A 10673-nucleotide genomic window follows, 5' to 3' on the forward strand; every position below is an offset into this window, starting at 1 on the left:
GCTCGAAAGCGTTCTGGTGCGAGACGCCGTGGTCGACAGCTCACTGGCTGGCCCGATGTTGTCCGGATGTAGTGCACCGTGTTGTGTTTCGCTGGGGACGGGATCCCTTCCGGTCTCGTAATTTCAGGGAAACGTTGGAGCAAGTCTACGTAGATGGAAGTACCGGTGACCGTCTTCACGCTCGGTTCTGCTCGGTCACTTCCATTCACGGGTCGTCCTGGCACTGACATTGACGTCAGATGGTCCGACAAACGTCGGTTTCGTATGTCGACAAGTAACCCATAGTGGTATAGGAAATCGACACCAATTATAGGTTTCGACACCTCGGCGACTACGAAACGCCACGTGAACGCCCGACGTAGCCCCAAATTCAACGTCAGCGTAACCGCACCGTAGGTCGCTATTTCGGATCCGTTGGCTGCGAACAGTACATACGGTGATCTTTCGGCGCGACCCCGGATCATCGACCGCGGGTACACGCACAGGTCGGCGCCGGTGTCGACCAGAAATCGCGTCTTCGTCTTCACGTCGGACACGAACAGACGGTGTGGTGTCGGGCAAGTGTCGTCCGCCGTCATCAACGACCGCCCGGCTCGTTTCCCGATGCTCCGCTCCAATTGCACGGGGGTTCGCAGCGCTCAGCGTTGCTTCCCCAGCGCCAGTGGTAGAAACATCTCCCTTGCCTTTCTTGCAGGCGTCGGCGTGACACAGAACGCCGTCGTCGAAACTGTCGAGAAGGTGACCTGGGCCGAACACTCTGGTCGTAACGCGACGATCGCCCCTCGCTGCGGAGTTCCTGCCTGATCGCTTCGACTTCTTGGCGGAACGACAGGGTGAGTTGGGCCAACTTCACGTTAAGCAGGGCCTCTAATTCGTTCGTCGCCCCGGTTTGCATCGCGGCCGGCGGGACCCGCGTTGTTGTCTCGGCTACCTGCATGCGGGGGCCTGTTGTGTCCGCGATCACGTCGGCCAGGTCGGCCACCTTGTCCAGTTCCGCGTCCGTTTGGGTGGCCAAAATGGCCTGCATATTAGTGGGTAACCTCCCTACCCAGAGTGTGCGTAGCACGCTGTCGGAGACTGCGGTTCCCGCTAGTCTTCTCAGATGCCGTAGAAACTGCGACGGCTTTCGATCGCCGATCTCTTCTGACTCCAGTAAACGTCGGGTCTTCTGTTCCTGCGTTGAGCTGAGCCGTCGAATCAGCTCTGTCTTCAGCTTTTGATACTGTCCCGAACCCGGCGGGTTCATGATCACGTCACGGACCTCCGCCGCGTGCACCGGGTTTAGTGCGCCCAGTATGTACCCGAACATCGTGTTTTCCGCGGTCACTCCCGATGCTTCGAAGCTGCGTTCGACCATGCTAAACCACAGTTCTGGGTCTGAGGCGCAAAATTCGGGAATGCGGACGGCTACCCGTCCTATCGTTGCTCCTCCCTCGTTAGGGGGGCCTGGCGTGGTGTTACTTCCTGAGGCCATCCTTCTTAACTTTGCGGTCGCGTGGTTCAATGGAATTCGTTCCGTATCCCGATCACGTCGGGGTCACCAATTAATTGAGGGAGCCGCGTACGCGAGATGTTCCGTACCCTCAATTATAATGTTGCACTGACTCGTTCGCGGACTTAAGCGTTACTCGGAACCGTGCTGTTCTGACCGGACTGTCCTGGCCGGACTCTCCGAACTGACTGAACTGTTCGATCCTTGGGCGGCCGATTTTTGCCGCTTATATCCGTTCGGCGGAACCTCGTCTTCCTTTGTCCAAGGAAACGGTTTCTCCTCAGGGTTTTCCCGGGCCGCGCTAAACGCGCGGCCAGGTAGCCCTGTAGCGGTAGGCGGCCGGTAATTATTTTTCAGCAACATCTGCTGTACACGTGAGGTTGTTAAAAAAGGTTACTAAAATCCTTCTCGACTTGCAACGGCCAGGGAAAGTTTATTACTTCGTCCTTGGCCTCTGCAAGCGAATCCGCTAACTGTTATTCCGTCGCCGGCCGTGTACCGCCATAAAAACGAAAGTTTCTTTAGGCGGGCGCGTAGTTGCAGCATAATGGCTGCTACAGTATAGATTCAAATCCAAGCGCAACACATGATTTAGCTTCAAATCAATGCGATGTAGAAGGTTTATCTTCAAATCCATGCGAGACAAATGATTTAGCATCAGATACTTGCGATATAACCGAAATAGCTTCAAATGCAGGGGAAACAATCGAGTTAGCATCAATTCCATGCAAAACACATGATTTAGCTTCAATTCAATGCGATGTAGAAGGTTTAGCTTCAAATCCATGCAAACACATGATTAAGCTTCAAATCAATGCTATGTAGAAGGTTTAGCTTCAAATCCATGCGAAACAAATGATTTAGGTTCAGATACTTGCGATATGAGTGATATAGCTTCAAATGCAGGCGAAACGAACGAGTTAGCATCAAATCCTTGCGATACACATGACTTAGCTTCTAATCAATGCGAAGTAGAAGGCTTGGCTTCAAATCCATGCGAAAGAAATGATTTAGATTCAAACACTTGGGGTATAAGTGATATAGCTTCAAATGCAGACGAATCAAACGAGTTAGCTTCAAATCCATGCGATGTAGAAGGTTTAGCTTCAAACCCAAGCGAAACACATGATTTAGCTTCAAATCAATGCGAAGTAGAAGGCTTGGCTTCAAATCCATGCGAAAGAAATGATTTAGATTCAAACACTTGGGGTATAAGTGATATAGCTTCAAATGCAGACGAATCAAACGAGTTAGCTTCAAATCCATGCGATGTAGAAGGTTTAGCTTCAAACCCAAGCGAAACGCATGATTTAGCTTCAAATCAATACGATGTAGAAGGTTTAGCTTCAAATCCATGCGAAACAAGTGATATAGCAGCAAACACTAGCCATATAAGTGATATAGCTTCAAATTCAAATGAATCAAACGAGTTACCTTCAAAATCCATGTGATACACACGATTTAGCTTCAAATCAATGCGAAGTAGAAGGCTTTGCTTCAAATCCATGCGAAACAAATGACTTAGGTTCAGATACTTGTGATATAAGTGACAGCTTCAAATGCAGACGAAACAAACGAGTTAGCTTCAAATCCATGCGATACACATGATTTAGCTCCAAATCAATGCGAAGTAGAAGGCTTAGCTTCAAATCCATACGGAACAAATGATTTATCTTCAGATACTTGCGATACAAGTGATATAGCTTCAAATGCAGACGAAACAAACTAGTTTGCTTCAAATCCATGCAAAACACATGATTAAGGTTCAAATACATAGGAAATGCAAGTTTTAGGTTCAAATTCATGCGAAAAACATGGTTTAGATTCAAAATCATGCGAAACCAATGATTTAGCTTCAGATACTTGTGATATAAGTGACATAGCTTTAAATGCAGACGAAACAAACGAGTTAGCTTCAAATCCATGCGAAACACATGATTTAGCTGCAAATCAATGCGATGTAAAAGGTTTAGCATTGTATTCATGGGATACAAATTATTTAGCTTCAAATACTTGCGATATAAGTGATATAGATCCAAATGAAGACGAACCAAACGAGATAGATTTAAAATGCATGTGATACACATCATTTAAGGTTTAGCTTCAAATCCATGAGACGCAAATGATTTAGCTTCAGATACTTGCGATATAAGTCATATTGATTCAAATGCAGACGAATCAAACGAGTTAGCTTCAAAATCCACGCGATACACATGATTAAGCTCCAAATCAATGCTATGTAGAAGGATTAGCAAAAAATCCATGCGACACGAATGATTTAGCATCTGATACTTGCGATATAAGTGATATAGTTTCAAATGCAGACGAATCAAACGAGTTAGCATCAAAATCCATGCGAAACGCATGATTTAGCTGCAAATCAATGCGATGAAGAAAGTTTAGATGCAAATCCATGCGGTATACATGATGTAGCATCCAATCATTGCGATGTAGAAGATTTAGCTTCAAATCCATGCGACACAAATGATTTGGCTTCAAATCCTTGCGATATAAAATATATATAGTTTCAAATGCAGACGAAACAAACGAGTTAGCTTCAAATCCATGCAAAACACATGATTAAGCTTCAAATCAATGGTATGTAGAAGGTTTAGCTTCAAATCCATGCGAAACAAATGATTTAGGTTCAGATACTTGCGATATAAGTGATATAGCATCAAATGCAGGCGAAACGACCGAGTTAGCTTCAAATCCAAACGAATCACATGATTTAGCTTGAAATCAATGCGATGTAGAAGGTTTTGCTTCAAATCCATGAGACACAAATGATTTAGATTCAGATACTTGCGATATAAGTGATACAGCTTCAAATGCAGACGAAACAAACGAGTTAGCTTCCAATCCAAGCGAATCACATGATTTAGCTTCAAATCAATGCGATGTAGAAAGTTCAGCTTCTAATCCATGCGACACAAATGATTTAGCTTAAGATACTTGCGATATATGTGATACAGTTTCAAATGCAGGCGAAACAAACGAGTTAGCTTCAAATCCATGCGAAACACATGATTTAGCTGCAAATCAATGCGATGTAGAGGGTTTAGCTTCAAATCCATGCGAAACAAATGATTTAGCTTTAAATCCATGCGAAGTAGAAGGCTTAGCTTCAAATCCATGCGAAACAAATGATGTAGCATCAGATACTTGCGATATAACCGAAATAGCTTCAAATGCAGGGGAAACAAACGAGTTAGCATCAATTCCATGCAAAACACATGATTTAGCTTCAAATCAAAGCGATGTAGAAGGAACATCTACAAATCCAAACGAAACGCATGATTTAGCTTCAAATCAATGCGATGTAGAAGGTATAGATTCAAAACCAAGCGCAACACATGATTTAGCTTCAAATCAATGCGATGTAGAAGGTTTAGCCTCAAATCCATGCGAAACAAATGATTTACCTACAAACACTTGGGATATAAGTGATATAGCAGGAAATGCAGACGAATCAAACGGGGAAGCTTCAAAATCCATGCGATACATATCATTTAACTTCAAATCGATACGAAGTAGAAGGCTTAGCTTCAAATCCATGCGAAACAAATGATTTAGCATCAGATACTTGCGATATAACTGAAAAAGCTTCAAATGCAGGGGAAACAAACGAGTTAGCATCAATTCCATGCGAAACACACGATTTAGCTGCAAATCAATGCGATGTAGAAGGTTTAGCTTCAAACCCAAACGAAACACATGATTTAGCTTCAAATCAATGCGATGTAGAAGGTATAGATTCAAATCCAAGCGCAACACATGATTTAGATTCAAATCAATGCGATGTAGAAGGTTAAACATCAAATCTATACGAAACAAATGATTTAGCTTCAGATACTTGCGATATAACTGATATAGCTTTAAATGCAGGGGAAACAAACGAGTTAGCTTCAAATCCATGCGAAACGCATGATTTGGCTGCAAATCAATGCGATGTAGAAGTTTTAGCTTCAAATCCATGCGAAACAAATGATTTAGTATCAGATACTTGCGACATAACTGAAATAGCTTCAAATGCAGGGGAAACAAACGAGTTAGCATCAATTCCATGCAAAACACATGATTTAGCTTCAAATCAAAGCGATGTAGAAGGTATATCTTCAAATCCAAACGAAACACATGATTTAGCTTCAAATCAATGCGATGTAGAAGGTATAGATTCAAATCCAAGCGCAACACATGATTTAGCTTCAAATCAATGCGATGTAGAAGGTTTATCTTCAAATCCATGCGAGACAAATGATTTACCTACAAACACTTGGGATATAAGTGATATAGCAGGAAATGCAGACGAATCAAACGGGGAAGCTTCAAAATCCATGCGATACATATCATTTAACTTCAAATCGATACGAAGTAGAAGGCTTAGCTTCAAATACATGCGAAACAAATGATTTAGCATCAGATACTTGCGATATAACTGAAAAAGCTTCAAATGCAGGGGAAACAAACGAGTTAGCATCAATTCCATGCGAAACACACGATTTAGCTGCAAATCAATGCGATGTAGAAGGTTTAGCTTCAAACCCAAACGAAACACATGATTTAGCTTCAAATCAATGCGATGTAGAAGGTATAGATTCAAATCCAAGCGCAACACATGATTTAGCTTCAAATCAATGCGATGTAGAAGGTTAAACATCAAATCTATACGAAACAAATGATTTAGCTTCAGATACTTGCGATATAACTGATATAGCTTTAAATGCAGGGGAAACAAACGAGTTAGCTTCAAATCCATGCGAAACGCATGATTTGGCTGCAAATCAATGCGATGTAGAAGTTTTAGCTTCAAATCCATGCGAAACAAATGATTTAGTATCAGATACTTGCGACATAACTGAAATAGCTTCAAATGCAGGGGAAACAAACGAGTTAGCATCAATTCCATGCAAAACACATGATTTAGCTTCAAATCAAAGCGATGTAGAAGGTATATCTTCAAATCCAAACGAAACACATGATTTAGCTTCAAATCAATGCGATGTAGAAGGTATAGATTCAAATCCAAGCGCAACACATGATTTAGCTTCAAATCAATGCGATGTAGAAGGTTTATCTTCAAATCCATGCGAGACAAATGATTTACCTACAAACACTTGGGATATAAGTGATATAGCAGGAAATGCAGACGAATCAAACGGGGAAGCTTCAAAATCCATGCGATACATATCATTTAACTTCAAATCGATACGAAGTAGAAGGCTTAGCTTCAAATCCATGCGAAACAAATGATTTAGCATCAGATACTTGCGATATAACTGAAAAAGATTCAAATGCAGGGGAAACAAACGAGTTAGCATCAATTCCATGCGAAACACACGATTTAGCTGCAAATCAATGCGATGTAGAAGGTTTAGCTTCAAACCCAAACGAAACACATGATTTAGCTTCAAATCAATGCGATGTAGAAGGTATAGATTCAAATCCAAGCGCAACACATGATTTAGCTCCAAATCAATGCGATGTAGAAGGTTAAACATCAAATCTATACGAAACAAATGATTTAGCTTCAGATACTTGCGATATAACTGATATAGCTTTAAATGCAGGGGAAACAAACGAGTTAGCTTCAAATCCATGCGAAACGCATGATTTGGCTGCAAATCAATGCGATGTAGAAGTTTTAGCTTCAAATCCATGCGAAACAAATGATTTAGTATCAGATACTTGCGACATAACTGAAATAGCTTCAAATGCAGGGGAAACAAACGAGTTAGCATCAATTCCATGCAAAACACATGATTTAGCTTCAAATCAAAGCGATGTAGAAGGTATATCTTCAAATCCAAACGAAACACATGATTTAGCTTCAAATCAATGCGATGTAGAAGGTATAGATTCAAATCCAAGCGCAACACATGATTTAGCTTCAAATCAATGCGATGTAGAAGGTTTATCTTCAAATCCATGCGAGACAAATGATTTACCTACAAACACTTGGGATATAAGTGATATAGCAGGAAATGCAGACGAATCAAACGGGGAAGCTTCAAAATCCATGCGATACATATCATTTAACTTCAAATCGATACGAAGTAGAAGGCTTAGCTTCAAATCCATGCGAAACAAATGATTTAGCATCAGATACTTGCGATATAACTGAAAAAGCTTCAAATGCAGGGGAAACAAACGAGTTAGCATCAATTCCATGCAAAACACATGATTTAGCTTCAAATCAAAGCGATGTAGAAGGTATATCTTCAAATCCAAACGAAACACATGATTTAGCTTCAAATCAATGCGATCTAGAAGGTATAGATTCAAATCCAAGCGCAACACATGATTTAGCTTCAAATCAATGCGATGTAGAAGGTTTATCTTCAAATCCATGCGAGACAAATGATTTAGCATCAGATACTTGCGATATAACCGAAATAGCTTCAAATGCAGGGGAAACAATCGAGTTAGCATCAATTCCATGCAAAACACATGATTTAGCTTCAATTCAATGCGATGTAGAAGGTTTAGCTTCAAATCCATGCAAACACATGATTAAGCTTCAAATCAATGCTATGTAGAAGGTTTAGCTTCAAATCCATGCGAAACAAATGATTTAGGTTCAGATACTTGCGATATGAGTGATATAGCTTCAAATGCAGGCGAAACGAACGAGTTAGCATCAAATCCTTGCGATACACATGACTTAGCTTCTAATCAATGCGAAGTAGAAGGCTTGGCTTCAAATCCATGCGAAAGAAATGATTTAGATTCAAACACTTGGGGTATAAGTGATATAGCTTCAAATGCAGACGAATCAAACGAGTTAGCTTCAAATCCATGCGATGTAGAAGGTTTAGCTTCAAACCCAAGCGAAACACATGATTTAGCTTCAAATCAATGCGAAGTAGAAGGCTTGGCTTCAAATCCATGCGAAAGAAATGATTTAGATTCAAACACTTGGGGTATAAGTGATATAGCTTCAAATGCAGACGAATCAAACGAGTTAGCTTCAAATCCATGCGATGTAGAAGGTTTAGCTTCAAACCCAAGCGAAACGCATGATTTAGCTTCAAATCAATACGATGTAGAAGGTTTAGCTTCAAATCCATGCGAAACAAGTGATATAGCAGCAAACACTAGCCATATAAGTGATATAGCTTCAAATTCAAATGAATCAAACGAGTTACCTTCAAAATCCATGTGATACACACGATTTAGCTTCAAATCAATGCGAAGTAGAAGGCTTTGCTTCAAATCCATGCGAAACAAATGACTTAGGTTCAGATACTTGTGATATAAGTGACAGCTTCAAATGCAGACGAAACAAACGAGTTAGCTTCAAATCCATGCGATACACATGATTTAGCTCCAAATCAATGCGAAGTAGAAGGCTTAGCTTCAAATCCATACGGAACAAATGATTTATCTTCAGATACTTGCGATACAAGTGATATAGCTTCAAATGCAGACGAAACAAACTAGTTTGCTTCAAATCCATGCAAAACACATGATTAAGGTTCAAATACATAGGAAATGCAAGTTTTAGGTTCAAATTCATGCGAAAAACATGGTTTAGATTCAAAATCATGCGAAACCAATGATTTAGCTTCAGATACTTGTGATATAAGTGACATAGCTTTAAATGCAGACGAAACAAACGAGTTAGCTTCAAATCCATGCGAAACACATGATTTAGCTGCAAATCAATGCGATGTAAAAGGTTTAGCATTGTATTCATGGGATACAAATTATTTAGCTTCAAATACTTGCGATATAAGTGATATAGATCCAAATGAAGACGAACCAAACGAGATAGATTTAAAATGCATGTGATACACATCATTTAAGGTTTAGCTTCAAATCCATGAGACGCAAATGATTTAGCTTCAGATACTTGCGATATAAGTCATATTGATTCAAATGCAGACGAATCAAACGAGTTAGCTTCAAAATCCACGCGATACACATGATTAAGCTCCAAATCAATGCTATGTAGAAGGATTAGCAAAAAATCCATGCGACACGAATGATTTAGCATCTGATACTTGCGATATAAGTGATATAGTTTCAAATGCAGACGAATCAAACGAGTTAGCATCAAAATCCATGCGAAACGCATGATTTAGCTGCAAATCAATGCGATGAAGAAAGTTTAGATGCAAATCCATGCGGTATACATCATGTAGCATCCAATCATTGCGATGTAGAAGATTTAGCTTCAAATCCATGCGACACAAATGATTTGGCTTCAAATCCTTGCGATATAAAATATATATAGTTTCAAATGCAGACGAAACAAACGAGTTAGCTTCAAATCCATGCAAAACACATGATTAAGCTTCAAATCAATGGTATGTAGAAGGTTTAGCTTCAAATCCATGCGAAACAAATGATTTAGGTTCAGATACTTGCGATATAAGTGATATAGCATCAAATGCAGGCGAAACGACCGAGTTAGCTTCAAATCCAAACGAATCACATGATTTAGCTTGAAATCAATGCGATGTAGAAGGTTTTGCTTCAAATCCATGAGACACAAATGATTTAGATTCAGATACTTGCGATATAAGTGATACAGCTTCAAATGCAGACGAAACAAACGAGTTAGCTTCCAATCCAAGCGAATCACATGATTTAGCTTCAAATCAATGCGATGTAGAAAGTTCAGCTTCTAATCCATGCGACACAAATGATTTAGCTTAAGATACTTGCGATATATGTGATACAGTTTCAAATGCAGGCGAAACAAACGAGTTAGCTTCAAATCCATGCGAAACACATGATTTAGCTGCAAATCAATGCGATGTAGAGGGTTTAGCTTCAAATCCATGCGAAACAAATGATTTAGCTTTAAATCCATGCGAAGTAGAAGGCTTAGCTTCAAATCCATGCGAAACAAATGATGTAGCATCAGATACTTGCGATATAACCGAAATAGCTTCAAATGCAGGGGAAACAAACGAGTTAGCATCAATTCCATGCAAAACACATGATTTAGCTTCAAATCAAAGCGATGTAGAAGGAACATCTACAAATCCAAACGAAACGCATGATTTAGCTTCAAATCAATGCGATGTAGAAGGTATAGATTCAAAACCAAGCGCAACACATGATTTAGCTTCAAATCAATGCGATGTAGAAGGTTTAGCCTCAAATCCATGCGAAACAAATGATTTACCTACAAACACTTGGGATATAAGTGATATAGCAGGAAATGCAG

The 10673-nt window shown here is 40.3% G+C and overlaps 1 protein-coding gene across 1 annotated transcript; it reads right to left on the minus strand.

Moving 5' to 3' along the window:
* Positions 1–577: 577 nt before the first annotated feature.
* LOC143263111 (uncharacterized) lies at positions 578–1474 on the minus strand. The gene has a single exon (XM_076528333.1). It carries the CDS (start codon positions 1472–1474, stop codon positions 578–580), a length of 897 nt encoding a protein of 298 aa, XP_076384448.1.
* Between the last annotated feature and the right edge of the window lie 9199 nt (positions 1475–10673).

Source organism: Megalopta genalis, unplaced genomic scaffold, assembly GCF_051020955.1.
Source record: "Megalopta genalis isolate 19385.01 unplaced genomic scaffold, iyMegGena1_principal scaffold0333, whole genome shotgun sequence".
Taxonomy (NCBI): domain Eukaryota; kingdom Metazoa; phylum Arthropoda; class Insecta; order Hymenoptera; family Halictidae; genus Megalopta; species Megalopta genalis.